This window comes from Apteryx rowi, unplaced genomic scaffold (genome assembly GCF_003343035.1).
Source record: "Apteryx rowi isolate R43461 unplaced genomic scaffold, aptRow1 scaffold_152, whole genome shotgun sequence".
Classification (NCBI taxonomy): domain Eukaryota; kingdom Metazoa; phylum Chordata; class Aves; order Apterygiformes; family Apterygidae; genus Apteryx; species Apteryx rowi.
In genome coordinates, this window is record NW_020447775.1 from 44,291 (window position 1) to 62,482 (window position 18,192).

Consider the following 18,192-nt stretch of genomic DNA (forward strand, 5'->3'; position numbering starts at 1 on the left):
AACTGTTAAAAAGAGAGAGAAAGTCTCCGCACACTGAGACTAATCTAACTAGCTTGTCTTGCCTATGAAATTCTGATAACAAAATGTACTATTTAGGGAGAATCACATGTTCCTCTGGCTTTTACATGCTGCTAAATATCTGAAAGGATAGTTTTGCTCTGTTAGCAAGAGCTGCTAAGCAGCCTACAAGCCAGTAAGGATGTGCACTAACTATTTACAGATAATATTTGAAACTCTATTGCTCTTAAGTTGTCTGGATTCTGTAAAATCACCTCCTTTAATTTTAGGCACCTTAAGATCAGTACTGGGCTTTCCTCTGCCCCCACTTTCCTGATCCCTTACTTGCTACAATATAAACTCCAGAACTCTGATTTTGTTCCCCCATGAAAAAGGCTTTCCTTATAAAGAAGTTCTTGAATTATCCCAGATAAGGAACAGTTCCCTTAATTGTAGTTGTCTTTAAAAAAATTTACCAAATAGAAGTTATTTTTTTTTTAGGATCCATACAGGCATCCTGTGTCTCTTTAAGTCACCCTGGAAGATTATTCCTTTTCAATTTCTCACTTTGTATTGTAAGGGGAGCCTAGATGAGTTTATTATAAGAGCATTAACTTTTAGATCCTTGAAGAAAGACTACAGAAATAGAATAGACAGATTTTTATTCTGCTCCCAATTACAGTTGGAAAGTCCTGGAAAGAAAAGAACAAAGAGGCAAGGACAGGCTAATTCCAATACGACATTTCAGTCATAATGCAAAAGTGCTAACTGGAGAGGTTGTAATTCACCCTCTGACAATTATGTCCATAGCAAAGAAGTTTAAAGATCAAAGGCTCAGCACACTAGGCCTTGACATCCAAGTGTCAAGGCAGCTCATGGAGCAAGTAGAACAAGTGAACAAAGCAGGAATTTATCCCAAGCTATCATAAAAAGAGAAGTTTTTCAGCCAGTAGGAGACAGGTAAGATGCCTTCAACAGAAGTGATTGCTCCATGTACTAGACCTAAGCTATATTCTTCCACTTGGAGGAATAGTTAGTGCCCTCCAGGCAAGGCAGCTATCAGACAAAAACTGAACATGCAGAGAAGCTCCCTTTATTAGCATCACCCAATTTAGCTAACACAGTGTCCACCTCTGTGTTATGTAAAGTCAGCCCTTCGGGAAAGAAAAATACCAAGCACAGAGGCAAAACAACTGCTAGGAACTTTAGAGGAACAAACAATCCAAAGTCAGAGAAAGCATTCGAGTAGAGCTTTCTTGATGGGAACTTCAAAAAAAAAATCCTAGAACGCCTAGGTTCAGAGGTAAACCTAGAACTTCAAATGAGCAGATAACTAGCTGATTATACAGTTATATGAGATAAATTAAGTTACAGCATTACATGAACCATTTTCAAAGAATGGTACAAAAATATGAAAACTATGCCCCATAAGCGTGGAACACATTAAGCCACAGCATGAATCAGTACTTTTCACCTTCAGGTGGGCTTTGTCGCCTTTGTTGCATGCAAGGCCACTTAACAAGAAAAATGACTCCAGTTTTACTGCAGTCCAGGGAAGCTTGCAATATAATCAAAGGAGTAGTCAGATCAGCATTCACTCTTATGTTAGGGATGCAGTGTGTGCTCCTCTGATGAAACCGAAAGTAGTATCTTCATAAATGCACTGGAAGGCACATATAAGACCAGGTCTTGACCAGGAGTCCCTTAAGGAAGTTTGGCATATCAGCAAACATCTTGAAGTGCTAAAAGTTGAAGAAGTTCCAACAATGATTTCACGCTCTCCTCCTCTGTAATGCATCAAGCACGTCAACAGGACAGACACCTCGAGATACAAGCTCGACATAATCAAGTCAAATATCGGCAATTCAGTAAGTTTCAGATTATCAGCGTGGCTTATGCTGAACACAAATGGTATATGAGTGCTAACAAACAAGTTACCCAGCACTAGCGCTATAACTGGTTGTGCTTTGTGTTACTTGTTTGAGTCCTTATTCAAGGAGGATCAAGTTTGACAGTCACAAGACTAGAAATACAGACAACTGCCTCCTCAGTTTTATGTAGAATACTCCTTAAGTGAAACTCCTTCATTCAGCTGTTTCTACTTTAAGTCAACCTAATTTTTAAAACAAACTTAACATGCTTGTTCTCTTCAGCTTCAATTATACCTGCTGCAAAAGCAGCAAAAGTTTGGGCAAAAAGAAAAACTTACATCAGCTTTCTTTTTTCAGAAAATTGATTTTAGAGCAGTCTGCCAACACACATTATCTCTATTTCTGCTCTGCTGTTGAAGTACCTTTACCTCTTCTTGGAAAAGGCAACTTCAGCTTCCCCAGATCTCTCCTGCACACAAGTCTTGCCCTTCACAACCAGGTGATTTCTCCTGTTCTACATGCCACAAAAAGCATGCTCTTCTAAAGAGATGTAGGTTAAACAAAGCTCACGATTCTCATTGTCTGAGTGACGTCAAAGCAAATTTAGCTCCTGAATCCAAGAACAAATCCAACTCTGAGCAAGCCAGAAAGGCTAGCACTGACAAAGGGTCAGGAGCCCCCATTTAGAGACTTGTAAAAACTCTTAAGTGTCAACGAAAGCCTGGAGGTGATAAGTTGACTAGAGTATAGGACACTTCAGGAAAGTTAAGAAAWTCTTTCTAAAATTAGAAGCATTCACATCCCTCTGTGCTAACATTTTTATTTTACAAACTTCAGTATACTTGATCCAGATGGGTAGCTTCAGCCATAAGATAACTGAGGAAGTTTTTTTGCATGGCTATTTTTCTAGGGAAAAAGAGCAAAACAAAAACCCCACTTTCATTTCAGCATCTTCCTATGCTGTCACATTGTTTTTCACTTCCTTTTCATTGCAAAGGTTCCACCAAACACTGGTGTTTTGGCAGATTTGGCATGCTTTGCACAGTCTGTTCTAAGGCCTATTCCCTCGCCCACTCCAAGTCTAAAACTTATGTCATTGTTCAGTTGCAATGACCAAGTAGACATTACCTTCAAGTACAGAGTATGCATGCACACCGAGTGACCAGCACATAGTTCAAGGGTCTAATGGAAACTTGAATACAAGAGTAAAAGTCATTTTTGTTAATTCTGGCTGTATGTTCAAAGTGACCTTCATTTCCAAGTCAATGTTTAAGCATAAAGTCATAGATTTTTTAAATAAAGCAATTTAGTTTCCAAGTACAATCTATATTAGACAGATTAAATATTCCTTCCAGGCAAAGGGGCTGAATTTAGTTTAAAACAGTTTAAAGAAGTTTTTGAATATGTTTGAGAAGTGAAGTTTCACATTACTTCCTCTTTCAACAAATTTCACATTGCAGCATGCCCTCAAGAGATACACTGCACAGAAAAAGAACATCAACAGATGACTAAGAAGTTCAGGAAAGTTATTTCAGGCTTTGTAAAAGCAATAAATATTCCTATGAGAAACACCAGCCTACGAGGCAGGATAGAAAATTAAGGTAAACAAGTTTACTCTGAAGATAGTAAGTTTTAAGCCCCATACATCACCTCCACACTGCAACACGTTATCTAGCTACATAGTCCTATATCTATTTAAACAGAAAGCTTATTTTACCATAGGCATTACTGATGGAACTCTGTTCAAAAACATCTCAGCTACTCCTCAGAAGCTTAACAAAAAGCCCATAAAGCCACATATACAACTAAACCACTTGGAATACAGTTACTGTATGAGCATTATCATTTGTTGCTTAACTGCTGCCTCAATGACTCCATCCTGGTGAAAAGTCACTGCATATTCTTTGTTTTATACAGTTTGTATTGCTGTTGCTTATTGAAATGGTCAAGACCTACAGCCTCAAGGGCTCATAAGCTATATGTTTTCACCTTAATTCCACTAGAAGACTACTTAACACATTAATTCCCCAAAAGTGAGGGAGAAAGAAAGAAAGCACACGAGTGAGCACGTGTGTACAACCATGTGTAGGGGGTTTCAAACAGATTTGGTTTTGCTAAGGATAATCACGTTTCTTTAATTCATAGCCTTCCACAGGTACAGGCTGAGTAGTCACAAGGTTGGGTGGCAAAGCATTAGAAAATGCAGAGTTTGTGAACGGTAGCTCAGTTCTTTGATAGAGAAGGGCATTTCCTTCCATTATGGCCAAGCACCACAGGACTGTCAAGAAGTCCTGCAGTTAATAGTCTATTTTCAACAGTTATTCAAACAGCCTCCTCTAGCTTTTTGCTTGCCACAACAGTTGACAAAAAAAATCCARACATGTAAAAACAAAACAAATCCCCCATGGAATAGGAGAAAGCGTCACAAAGAAAGCAAGCAGTACAGTTTTTAGAATGGTCAAGTCACTTACCTTTAAATTTTGAGCGAATGTTTGCTAGTTCTTTGTTTATTCTCTTTATCTCTGCTTCTTTGCTTTTGCCTGAAATCAAAGAACATATATCAGGATATGGCGTTTCAAACAGCTCTCTACTGGCCCAAGTTTCTTTCCACCCAACCATATTGGATGAACACACAAGCATTAGGAGGAATTGTTCCTCTCCCTTCCCAAAGCAGCATTAAGACTAGATGAATGGAACCATCACACAGGTAACTTAAGCATTGCTTAAGGATGGAACTGAGACACTAAGAGGACTTCCCTGTTTTAAGTTCGACCTGCAAACTTTAGACAGCTACCAAAACCTCATACAATTAAGCTGAGATGCTTTTAAAGTGTGAAAGTCTAGTAATAGATCTTCTCTATTTCTTAAACTGGCAAGAAAAAAAGTTTTGAATTTCACTTTTGATTTGGTTACCAGGTTGTCAGTCCTCTTAATTGCTCAGGAAGATTCCCTTTCTTTAAGATAAGCAAAATCATCTAAACAAACAACTTGTGTTCTTAACAAGCTGAGGAATAACACAGCAAGTTTTTTTCCCCCCCTCTACTGAATGGTCATTTGGTTTAATAGCAAAGAAAAAAAAGCCTAAGTTCTTAACAGACATTAAAAAGGAAAAGCAGTAAACCCATAAACATCCAAAAGACTGAAAAACCTTGGACAGAAGGGATACATGCTAAAGTTAACAAGACTTTCCATATGCTCCAAAAAAGTCGCTTGCAAAACCAGAAACGTATGCATTCACATCTTATTAGAAAACATACTACGCTCTCAGCACAACTTGTATTTCATATCAACTTTTGCTTCCAAAAGTAAGTATTGGTTTTTCTGGTGCCAACTCAAGTTAGGTATTCAGAGAAGTGAGCCACATTTTAAACTGAGACGATRGTAAACTCACTTCGGTTTGGACAGTGCGAGTATTACCCAAGAAGCTTACTACTCCTCAGCATCTTGGTTTCTGCAGTTTCAGAAGCTACAGTGGTCTGGGTCAGTTACCTCCCATCTCAGTGAGCATGTTAGGATGAAATATCTAACCCAGGAATCACATATAACTGCTTGAAATAAGTGAAACCCATTTTAGCAATACAGAACCAGTCATCTAGCAGTGCTGCAAATTCAGACCAATACATACTCAGACTTTCCAGTACTTTCTAAAAAGCCTCAGCTAGCAGCAGAAACAAACTGCTTCCCCTACCTCCATCACTTATATTTGGCTAGAAGCTTGTGAATAAGTTTTCTTGCCCTGCGTGAAAGCGGACCAACTTCATCAGTGGAGGGATCAGATGCCTGCTTTCACATATCCCTCTCCTCCACTTCAGTAGGCTGTTACAGACCTAAGTTCCCAGCCTGCCAAATACTGTCTCACTGCCCTTAGGCACAGCCGGATACCTAGTCATAAAATGCAGCCATGTTAGTGAGGGAAAGGTACATGACAAAACCTGAAGAACAGATCAGGACCAGTCAGCAGTTCTACAACACCTCCAACTCACACCTTCCTTCCATGCAAGGAAAGCAACAACTCACAGCTGATGGCTTTTAAACATCCTTCTTCATTTGCAAGTGGCAGGAGGTATATGGCAAAGCCTTGTATGCCACCCAATAACTATTTCCCATCCCTTCCCCATTTCTAAGATGATGTGGCAGCAGGGCAGATGAAAGACAACCAAGTAACTCAAGGAAGCAAGAGCCTCAAGACAGGTTAAAAATAGCAAACACATTAAAGTTTAAGGGAATCCCAGGCCAAATACAATTTAAAACAGCTTTTCTCAATTCTTGATTTAGACTGAAAAAACTCAAAGTTAAGCCCTTCTGAAAGTGACTTTTGCCTATGATGAAGCAAACAATTGGTTTTCTATATATAATAATACCATAATATAATAATAGTCTATAATTCTGCAATGGTCTACAATAATGGTAATAAGAGTACAGGCATGTGGCAAGATAAGTACACTACACAAACAAAAACAAGTTAGGCACAGAATAGCAGCAACTATAGAGGTTTGCCTTGTCATTTTAGCAGCAATAGCTGCTACACTAGTGTTTCTACAACACTGTTTTAAGGGACACTGCTCAAAATACCAAAGTGCAAGGAACCTTGGCAGGCACTCCACATTGCAACCCCCGCTCCACACACACTGGAGAAACAAAAAGAAACAATACACCCGACCCTGAAGAAAAGGCTATTTACTTTCAGTTATTTGTCCACTTACCATTTTTAAGAATTTAGGCCTTTTCAGAGCTCAAGAATTCCCAATACCTATTCTGAACCATAAATCATAGTTTCTATCTATGTGCATCTTAGTTTTCAGGCAGAGCTGGAGGTATATCCTTAATTTTAATTCAGCCAAGAAACTCCTATTCATTCCTGGACTGACAAGGCTAAAGACTACAGTATAGTTTCCTCCATTCTTAAGAGGCATCTGTTCAGATCACCGGGTTTAACCAATTTTCCACCAATATTTCATGGAATATATTAGGGTTTTTCTTCAAATTAAACATGGCCAAACTAAAATAAGTTGATTTTAAAGCAGTAGTGCTATTCACAACAGCAGGGAAAGTTTAAAGCTTGAAGTGTCTTCCACTACAGATTTTAGATGTCTCAATCAGATTATTTGTCCTGTGCACATGCTGGAGATTAAGTGTTATGTTTAAGATGCTTGTTATCATTAAGAATTGACTACTAGACTAAAGCAAGTCTTTTGCTCCTGGGTCCATGCCCTCTATGAACAGAGGGCTGCAGTAAGTAACATATGCCAAAGTGATATGTAAATAAATAAGAAGTTCAAGATTGATAAGCTATCTTCAATAAGAAAACCTCTTTTAAAGACCTAAAAACACCTCCTTTAGTTTCATTTTCAGCAATTAACTTGTCCCAGTATTACCAGAAACTGGAGGATAAAGTTTAAATTTCAACTGAAACTACTAATGCTTTTTCCTTTTCAAATGGAAGGGCACATAACTCATACTTTAATGGGTTAATATTGAGCCCAGAGATTTCATGTTTCCTTTAGGCAAATGGTCAGAGAACACTGACCTAAGACTGGGATGTCACTAAACCGAGTATGATATTTAACTAGCTAGTTGGGAAGCTAGGTCCTTGCTTTACATCTTAAAGTTCCTCTGTCTGTAAGCAAAGGGTTGCAATATGCACTCTGAATTTATTAGCAACTGTTTCTCTAACCTCAGTAAGTGTGGCAATAATCACTGAAGTTAAAAATGGGGGGGCAGGTAGGAAAGGGGAAAACAAGACAAGTACAGTAAATCTTAGCCAGCTTTCTTAATCTAAGATGGAACCAACGCCTTAAAGTTTTTTTTTTTTTAAGCCCAAAGACACCTTCTCCTCTCTCCAAGCCTTTCTAGCAGCATTTTTACCCATTAGACTCACACATCATCAGTTGCTTGCTTAGGAAACAAAGAACATAGTTTTTAGAAGCAACTGAGCATTAAAGGGAAGCTTTGCTGAAATACTTTAGGAATTTGTGAAGTCAGCACCCTTTGGCAGAAATGGATTGCAGCCTCAGCAAAACAATCATCACCCCCCTCCCCTCCCAATGCACACAGCTGTAACACCAAGTTGACTAGAATACCCATAATAAACAGTAACCTCAGGTCTGAAGTTTTAGTTTCTCTGAAMATTAGCACAGCTATGAAGTCCAAGACTTGTAGCATGTTAACATAAAACAAAAGCCTGTTCTTAATAATTCCATCAAGTTGTTCTGCACTACATAATCTCATCTCAACTTTGACAAAACAAATACAGTAGCAACTACCTGGTGATACAAATGCAATTCCACATATTGGAAAACCAATTTGGATTTGTGGTCAAGCCCTAAAATTGTCTCCTTACTACATCGATTTTATCCATAAAGCAAGCATCTTGATATTAATAAAGCAGCTATTGAAATATCTTCGGAATTTCATTTAATAGGCTGGAGACTTGTCTAGAATGAGCCAGGATGATGCTTGGCAAATTAGTATAATTTGCTAGCTATTCCTCATTAGTTTAAATGGAGAAAACTGAGTAACTGCTTTTTTCAGTTAACCCCCCCTATTATGCAACCCTTTGTACCAGTAAAGTTCAGCTAAAATGGCCCAATTAAAGTTTAAGCTAATGAATTCATTTCCATATCCATTCTGAAGTCAGGCAAAAGATTCTCTCAATGTCAGCATCTAAGCTAATGCAAGCACTTGAGGAAGAGCGGAGGCCGCACTATCACCAACTACAGTATACACATGCCTGAAACCGCAGTTCTAGAGCAGTACTAGCACACCAAGGGTTAGTGCCACTGAGGGCAGCCACATAACAATGCTCAGGATACTCCAGCTTAATTCTAACTCTTGAGTTAGCTGATTTCCTAGAACTCCAGCAGTAGCGTTGCATGGTAATCATATTTAGACTTCTAACTCATTATTGTTTGCATTAGAAGATGACGAAGTGAGATAAAGCCTCCCAGAAACAGGTGGCTTCACACTGTTCCATATACAGGGGAAGGGAAAGAACAAATCAACCAACCAAGAGACATATCAGTTTTAGCTAAGTTTTCTGTCCCATCAAGCAGCAGCCTGTTTGAGAAAGCGTTTAACCGGCAAGTTTTCTTCACATTACTTGGCCATGTTAGCACTTGCTGAAGAATTTCTACAAGCACATTTATTTTACTACTACTAAAATACTTAAGCACCCTTAAGGCTGGTCAGAAAGGAAGATAAGAGCACTGTTGATGACAGCTGAGAAGTTGTGCTACAGAACTAGAGGCCTACGTTTCAAGCTTGGCAAGGCAATTGCTTCATCTGTCTCATTTCCAGGCTGTAAGGCAGCTTCCCGTTTAAAGAAATTATCAGAGCCCTTGTTTGAAAAAGATCTACTGTAGCCAAGCTATTCAGCTTGGAGAGGCTTAATAAAAGTTACATCATGTATACAAACTGATGGTTAGTACAGCATTTAAACCAGAGTACATACAGATACTAAGATTTTCATATCCCACATCAGTTTAGGCCATGCATCCTTCTCACTTTCACTTATTCAGGCTCTTCCAGTTTAATAAGACTGATTAAATGTTTGTAACAAGAGGTTAAAAGAGGTGATTGCAAGAGTAAGTCTTGGCTGGCTATTTTGTGGATGATAAGACATACACTACAGCTGTAAAGCAACAAACAGTACACAGCAGTGCTGTTGATCTTATCCAGGATGAATACCTGAGCAAACAGATACCCAGCCACAGCACTGTCTGAGGTACTTAGCAGTCGGTTAATTCATATTTGGCAGTTTGCCAGACTATCCACTGTGCTACCTACTGTCTTCATTATGTGAGGTAGCCTGCAGTGTACTTTTATCTTTGATTACCATCTTGTTTAACAGAGTACTGAGTATCACAAGTCATCCAGCTCTTTGGAAGAATAAAGGGTTACTGTTCTTAATCTCCTAGTAATCCAGTCTGTAGTCAGAGCTTCAATACTACATGAATAACACCACCTTAACCAAGTTAGTAACTTTGCATTAAAATCTACATAAGAACAAGAAAACAGAAGTTACAGAAAAGGGATATGTTGACAATCTGAAATACTGTCTTCAAATGAACAGATGTACATGACAGTAACTTGGCAGAAGAGCTGCAAGATTAACTGAATGTTTCAAGGGTAGAAATAGTGGGCTGCTTGTGGCTCATTTAGATGGTCATCTACTCCAGCAGGATTAGCTTGTTCCCGCACTAAGTGTAAACTGCCTTAAGCCAGGTTTGAAGCACAAAGGGCATCCACGCCAATTAAGTAGAAATGCTACAAGACTATTGATTAAGAAGTTGATTGCTGTCATCCATCCTCGCAGTATGCAGACATCTGAGATGAAAGCCAGTTTGCCTGTCAGATGCCATATAATGGCAGTAGACCCAAAGGCTCTAGCTACTGAATCAAGTGAGCTAGGCTGTAAACTCACTGTTTTACCTTATGCAGTAGGAAAACAGTTATCTGGTCTGGCTTAAGTAGTTACTTATCTCCCCCAACCTCATCTTCACAGTTCAGATTCCTGCGAGGATGGAACATTAAGTAGGGTCTGAAGTGCCATTTCTGAAGCAAAAGCTGGATGATACCAGAAGATCAACCAAGCCCCTAGCTCATTATTGAGCTCTTGCATGACCTTTAAAGCTTGGGTTACTCAAGTCTCAAAGAGACTTCAGCTGTCCAGAAGACCCTCCTAATTTGGATTATCTCAGTTCTCTCCCAGGATTCAGGCCTTCCTTCGACTTAATCAGTTTCTCTCCCTAGTCCTCTTGCCAGGTAGGTCACTCAAATAGGCCACAAAATTAGGAGCTGTTATCCTTACTGTGCTGTYGGTTACTAGCAGACAGGAAAAACACTGAAATCTTAGTTAACAGACTGGGAGCACTGCCCATTAATTATCACTTCCAAAGAGTCTTAGTTTAAGGGGGGAGGGGGGAGTCTAATGCTGGGGTTTAAGTCAATACTTTATCCACGATACAAGTAACAACTTCAGTATTGTTAGGACTCGCTCTGATAAGCTTTGAGTAAATTGCACAGAAGCATCTGGATGGGAGGAACTGTTATAATGGAGCAAAAGTCTCCTTAGGGTTGCTAATTTGCTTTCATACATACAAAAATCTACAGTCTAGTACACTTCTGACAAAGTCGACACATTTATTTCCCAAAGGAACAGGGAGGCAGTTGTTCTAAGGAGGTCTCCACACAAACACTGAAAAATACATTTTTATATGCGAGTCTTAACAAAGATTGCTGTACTGGCAACATTTAAAGCAAAAAAAAAAACCACCCCAAAACAAAAAACCACCCTTTACAATAGTTTAGATACTCCCACTACCCATCCAGCTCCAATTTGCTTATGGTCAGCAAACAACATAATTGAAACCACCTGCTAATGCATTTATTTTTAGTTTGTGCATAAGGCAGAACTGTTTCATTGTGTTACCTCTTAGCCTCAGTTGCCCTGGGTAAGAGGCAGGGCATTTGATGACCCAATGATTAAAGATGTGCCATCACTAGTGTGAAGAAGAAAAAAAAAACCCAAACACACACTATAAAGCCCGTTGGGTAAGAAGGTATATGAGCATGAGAAAGCTTGCCAGCATTCTGCGAGTCTTCTTGAAGGCAAGTAGTAGTGGCAGTGACTATTTGTGGCACTGCCATTTGTCTAACAGAACATGCCTTTCTGTTCACATTCAGTTATCGAACAGGCCTTTGAGACATATGACAATTCTATTCAGTTTTCTGTTTAAGAAAGCAGTACTATAAATATTGCCAATGCTAAGAGCAGCAGCTTCTCCTCCGAGTTCTGTAGTGGTTAGGAATCTCTACTTGGGAAAAGTGTAGGAGTTCTTACTTGAAGTAGAAACTCTCCATATTAAAGATACTGTTAGGTATTTTCCTTAGAGGTGTTAGATAACATACCAGAGGTAAAAACATGTCACTGTTTTCCAAACACAGTTTTTCCTTGTGTTTTTAGGCTTTCATTAGCATCTACATCAGAAATATCTAAGCCAATTGGTCAATTAGGTGGGAGGGACACCACAGTCCAAGCACTACTAGCTTCCCTTCAGCAAGATACATTGATGTAGTTTCACAATCAGTGCGATTCAAGGCCATACTTCTTAAAAGACAGCAGCTCCAGACTCTGAGCACTGCTCCGTGTTCCTTCCACCCTCCCTCAAAAAATGGAGGGGATCTTTAAAGGCACAAAGGCAGCTCAAGCTTGTTGTGCTTCTGGACATCCTGTCGTGATTACATATCCATTACTACAATGGAAAACTTCAGTGACCTATTGATCACATCTAGGAACTCATCACACTGCATATTTGAAAACGTGCACTACGAAGTGAACCGCTATCCACGGAACTGACTTTTCTCCAGCATGCTCCCAGTGGTTTTCCCCTATAAGGAGACTTCTCATGAAACAGCAGGGAGTCATAGGCTTTACTGTAATCTAGTATCCCATTAACTCCTTGTTCCCTAAAGGAAGGGGAAATAAATGCAAAAGAGCACACACCAGCTTCCACATCCCATCATCACAATTCAAATACTCTAATTGCAGTACTCTAATGTGAGCTTAGTCATTGTAAATGTTACCATGGATTTTTTTTCTAATTAAGCACCACAAATTAACAAAAAAAATACAAAAAACACACTGCAGCTCAAATCTGTGAAAGAGTTTGTTTCAGGAGTAAGTAGGTAGTAGGGTCTAGCATTAATTAAGACTAGATCCCCACATGAAGAGAAAGCTTACTGGAAGCTCATATCTGAGTAACTTTATGACAACTGGAACACCTATTTTACAGTTTAGTTGATGAAAGGATATTGGCTCTTTTTCAAAAGAAGCTTTAAGTTAAGAATATATATAAAAGCAGAAGTACATTAGGCTATTACATAAAGCAGCTCTTCCTCTTTCCTTGAGGAATAAACATTTAACTAGTTATTTCCTCAAACAGTGTGTTCACACTACACAGTTACACTTTCTCTTCAAGCGGGTGTGGCAATATTTGCACTGATGTAGTATAARTCACTGTGTGCTCTTTTTCACCTTCGTTCAGGTTCAAACAATAGAAGAACAGTTTGGGGCTTGCCCAAAGTCTTCTAGTTTATCTGACACTTCCATATGGGACTACTTCAGGGACCTTATGAAAAAACCCTATCCAAGCACATTCATAAAGACACAGGAATTGATGCAAGTAATGTCACATTCTCTGCAGCAATCCTTAAACTTGTTACCAGTCCTGATGGGCAGTCTTTATTCAAAGTATTTCAAATCCAGTAGATACATTTTATTATTCCAATGACATAATGAAGGTTGCATGTCACATGAAAGATCCTAGCTGTTTACTACCTCTCAGCTATCTACCATCATTTTTGCCTATTCTTCCCTCCTTTTCAGCCAAATGGGCACAAATCCAACAGCGTAAGAAACCCTTCAGAGTTCAGTGAAAGGACCAAAAGATAGATAGATGAGTGCTGCACAGAACACTAGTTTTGTTTTACACATTCCCCTCAGATTAATCTCATGCCACTTGTGTTCTTCTTAAATCACTGTTCTACAAGTAGACACAAGTGATGCAAATACTTTTTCACTATTGCTTATTATAGCTCTGAGCACTTCCTTCTCAGGGTTTTCTTATGTCAGAAGACAACAGAAAAATGGCTGTATTGGAAAAGTGGACACAGAAATAAGACAGCAAACCAATCCCCTCCCCTCCCCCCCCCCGGCCTTCAAATTTCTTCAGAGACACATGTATTCCAAGCGTTTAGATGCACAAACAGTCGAGGACTTTCCTACAGAAGTAATGCAAGTCCTACCTCAGGATCATGCCCCATCCAAATGGGAGAATCTACATCTCAGAGGAGCAATGCATTAACTGTAACCTCCACGCTGAAAGTCACATCACTGATGCAGAGCACCAAAACAAGTTGTGCTAGCTCAACTCACCCGATGTGAAATTTGTTTTACTGTGTGACTGCTCTCACCAAGAACAAATACCTCCAAATAGGTAAGTATTTAGTAATTTAAAATCACATGCATGCCCCTCCCACATAATCCCCTCTGATGTCCACTACCCACTCAAAAGGATGATCATAATCTGAATGATTTGGCGCACTTTTATTCCCCCCACGCACTTGTTTCTCTGTAGCCTGATGCTCTTTACCCTGTGCATGGGTCCAGATTCAGTGAAGTAAAGCTACTGAAGTCAAACACCTCAAGAGGTTGAGCACTCCCCCCTGCCTAGTACAAAGAAGAATTAATGCATTAAATGCTCAGAGAAGAGATACATTATTTTAATATGTGTTGGGTTTATTTTAAAAAGAAGATAGGCTGAGGAAAATGAAACAGGAATAGTATCTTCAAACAGATACAAAAACATTCAGAGAATAGACTAAAGGCAACCTCCCTGCTCTGCCCAGTTTTAAAGTACCACTAAAAACATAAGGCAGTCATCTAAGCTAATGAGGGAAAGCAAGAGTTGTCTTCTTCAAAGCTGTGGCAGCAGCAGGCTTGGCTTCTGCATAGGCATATTCCATCAACCAAGAGCAGATGCTTCCTCACTTTACAGTGGAGGATGGGGTTACAAGTAGTACACTTAATACTGTAATAAAAACTATTTCCCCCTCCCCCAAATCAGAGAGAGACAAGTCTTCCCAGGTTTTAGGGTGAATATGCAATACTGCTGTTGCAACAGAACTGTTTGGGTGACAGATGACTCTGAGAACCAGATGAACATAAAGCCATTACCAACCCTCCCTCCCTACCCCAAATCCAGTGGATGAGTCCAATTGTTTTGTAGCTAAGATGGTTATGGAGTTTATAAAGCACCATCTTGCATAAGTCAATCTACTTCAGCAGCTCTCCAGCACAGATGAGAAAATAGATTTAACGTACTTTAAGGAATAAGGTTTTCTTACAAGAGTTCATATGCTCACGTTTAACACATGCCAATTTTTGTATGGTTTGTTAATTCATGAGGTATCCAAGCAGTGACAAGGATTCTTTCAGACCTGAACAGCACTTCATAGACCACATGACCCTTCCAGGTCTGCTATCTCTACACCACAATTTATTTCACAGTATAGACCCGTCTTGCTGTTGTCTCATTGGGCCAAGTTACATCTCTTAACTAAGTGCATTAGTTCAGCTTTCAATTTATAGCTTTCTAGTCTCTTCTCTGGGGTCTAGGAAAGATAAGCAAAAAGCTATTTCACACATGTTAAAGCAATCTAGCCAAACAAGGCTTCTAGAAAAGCCCATATTATCTACTGGCAAGTTGTCAGGAATCTAAAAGCATTGTTTTCACTTTTCTTAATCATTCTTCTTTCTGCCACCTCCACCAGGAGCTCTATATGCAAAAATACAGGACCTACAACAGGAAGTTGCCTTGAAACAGGGCTCTGAAAAGCTACCATGAAGTGCTGGATAATTTAGTTTCTTATACTATTGGGTTTTAAAATTTCACTTTATACTTGCTCAAGATAAATTAAAAATAAAAAGTGAATACTTCATTTGAAAAAAGTCACTCAATGTTAGAGTTTCACAGAGACTAGACCAACAAAGTTATTAAGCATAAGAAGCTCTTTTGCTTCTCACGTTTTACAATTTTAAAGTCAGCAGACTACTTGTAGCAAAAGCTTTATACACTTCTGCAGATCTTTTCTTAAGTAAACTTTCTTTAATCATGTTGAAAGTTATTCTTGTATTCAAAGCATTTAAGTCACACATGATATAAAAGCATTCAACAAAAAGTTTACAACACAGTCAAGAAGTTTATAAATACCCCAAGTGCCAAAAACATGCCTGAGTCACAGAAGTGATAACCTACCATTAACTGTTAAAGACAGACTGGCAGTGTTAGCTGTTCATTTACTCACCATCAGCTAGAATTGTGAGCACTGAAAATTGCTGCCAAATCTGCTTAATTTGAAGCCCTGTGATGGGCCAGTAACAAGAGACAGACAAGACCAGTATGATTCCCAAATTAGCAAATTTTATAAATTCATAAGTGAATGATACATTGTTTAGTGCTGCAGACATTGTTGGTACACATGTCCAGGAAGTAAGATTTGATGCAAGAAGGTTAAGTATTTCCAAAACTAAGAAGTCTACAGTTAAATATCCCTTAAAGCTTGGGTTATGTATGTTGGTTATGTTATGGGAAGCACATGCTGTGCACCCACCTGAGCACATTTGGCAAACAATATCTTCATTCTTATTATTCAGCAACATTTATAATACAAACCCATTAACTTTGCAAGATCTTTCAAAAACCAGCAGTGTTTCAGCTGTTATTTATGATAGCCTGAAAGGGCTGTAAGCAAACTAAAAAAAAACCCCAAAAACAAACAAACAAAACCCCACCAAACACACAACCTTCAAACATTGGTAGTAGTACTACAGAAAGATATGCAAGCCCAAAGCCAAAGCTAAGAAAATTCAGGATGCTAGCAGGTACATCAGTGTGTCACTGAGTATCCCCACTTCAAAATGGGAAAGATGCAGCTTAAGCTAATAACCCTGCTTGCAAAGCACGGCATCTCTAGAGAGCATGACTAAGTACATTTGAGTATCTTACTCAGCATCCACCAGCGCCTGGTTAGTTGGCAACACCTTTGGAGCACCCTTGAAAGAAAAAAATTCAAATGCCATTGAACAGCTGTTTGAAAGCTAAATATACCCTACACTAGCGCAAACTACCAACTCTGGTACAGCTATTTGGGAGCTGTAATTACTTTGCATCTTCATTATGAAGAAAGTAATAACAGCTTCCAAATAGGTATCCAGACAGGGACAAAACAATTTAGATATAGCTGTAGTTGTTAATGAAAGGGTTAATGCTTTGTTTCACAAGTGAGTTGCACTTTGCTACTCAGAGCAGGAGATGCTCCTTCTTCCAAGCTGAATATAAAAAGTGGTTGTTCCATCAGCATTCCTGCACTGGCTACATACTGGCAAGCCTACAGGCAATGAGCAATTAGTTTATTATATCCCACTACATCAAGACTTTCATTCCATATCTACAAATCTAGGTTAAGAAGAGCTTGAGTGTTTCTCTTGTATTGGATTCCATTGGCAAAGAGTGGAGAAACATTCTCCAACTACAAGAAATAAAGACACATAAAAAAAATCATTGTACTTCTAGGTAAATGAGTGAGAACAATCAAAGTTATTGGGGAGTTATATCATTGAAAACTTGTTGCTGTTATGATACCACGTGAAACTATGTTACACATGCAGCTTGCATAGAGTTGTAGAGCACTAGATGATCTTCAGTAAATAGCTGTGTCTACCAAAGCACAAGAGCATTCAAGTAACCTTGAACTGATACATAACACATTTTGTAATTCTTTTTCTACACAATATAACAGTGAAGTCTGAAGGAAAAAAGCCTCAAAGACCTACAACTCTAGTCTCCAAAACAAACAGACCAAAAAAAACACACCTAAGAAACAAAAAAACCCACCCTCTGAGACAACATTTGCCTTGAAGAAGATTAAGGACCTTGAATTTTACTCATGAGGTCCCTGGTTACATGTCTAAAAGTCTAGATCACCTGAATTTAGTTTAAGGAAATTACACTAACCTAGTTTAACTGGTCTCAGTTTATCAGTACCACTTTCTCCCCAGCCTTTTATATTACTCCTGGATTAATTCAGAAGACATCAACATGAAGCCCTCTGAAGATAAAGTAGAGTCTTCCAAGCCAGYTTAGTTATCCCAAAACAAGCCTGGTTAGATCACCATGATTGGCATAAATCAGTCCCCAAATCCACTCCCATCTGCTAGAGGGGGAGCCTTGCTGTTACTGCTTTTAAGAGCCTTAAGTTATCTAGATGAGGCAGACACAGACAAAATATAAGGCCGTTTCACCACACCAACTACTGTGACCTTAGCCCTTCCCCAGGCAGTTCTTGCCACATCATGCACGCCAGTCCCTAACTCGGATTAATATTAAACCGCATGCGACTCCCAGAGTCAAGAAAGGGAAGCTGAGCACTCGGGCTTCCCCTCCTGGACACACACCCTTGCCCCCCCCCCCATTAGCACCCCTCTTCGCCCCACACATCTCCCTTCCTCTCCACAGGCACCCACCTACCCCGAGAGCCCCCCCACCCTCCACCCCAGTTTTAACCAAACCGCTTCTAAGGGCTGCTTTCTACCAAAGCAAAAAATTGAAAGCCAGCTTAGAGCCGAGCGTAAACGCATCCACGGCGGGGCCTGCGCGCAGCCGCCCTGCCACAGAGACCTGCCTCCCGTCAGTGACATTTCGGGCCGAAATCCCTCGGCAGCCTTGGAGGAAGGCCACGGAGGCCTCCCTCGGCCGCCGCAACG

The 18,192-nt window shown here is 39.5% G+C and overlaps 1 protein-coding gene across 4 annotated transcripts in view; it reads right to left on the reverse strand.

Annotated features, from left to right (window-relative positions):
- AP2A2 (adaptor related protein complex 2 subunit alpha 2) overlaps nucleotides 1-16,460 on the reverse strand; it is a 52,125-nt gene extending 35,665 nt beyond the window's left edge. For 3 of the 4 annotated variants that reach the window (XM_026059069.1, XM_026059067.1, XM_026059066.1), the window contains exons 1-2: nucleotides 16,421-16,457; nucleotides 4,340-4,408 (exon numbers count right to left, since the gene is read on the reverse strand). In XM_026059069.1, coding sequence (XP_025914854.1) covers nucleotides 4,340-4,408; nucleotides 16,421-16,442 — 91 coding nt within the window. In that variant the 5' untranslated portion in view covers nucleotides 16,443-16,457. Of the gene's footprint in view, nucleotides 1-4,339; nucleotides 4,409-16,420 lie in introns of all 4 variants that reach the window. The other variant, XM_026059068.1, reaches the window with a different exon arrangement.
- Nucleotides 16,461-18,192: the final 1,732 nt, after the last annotated feature.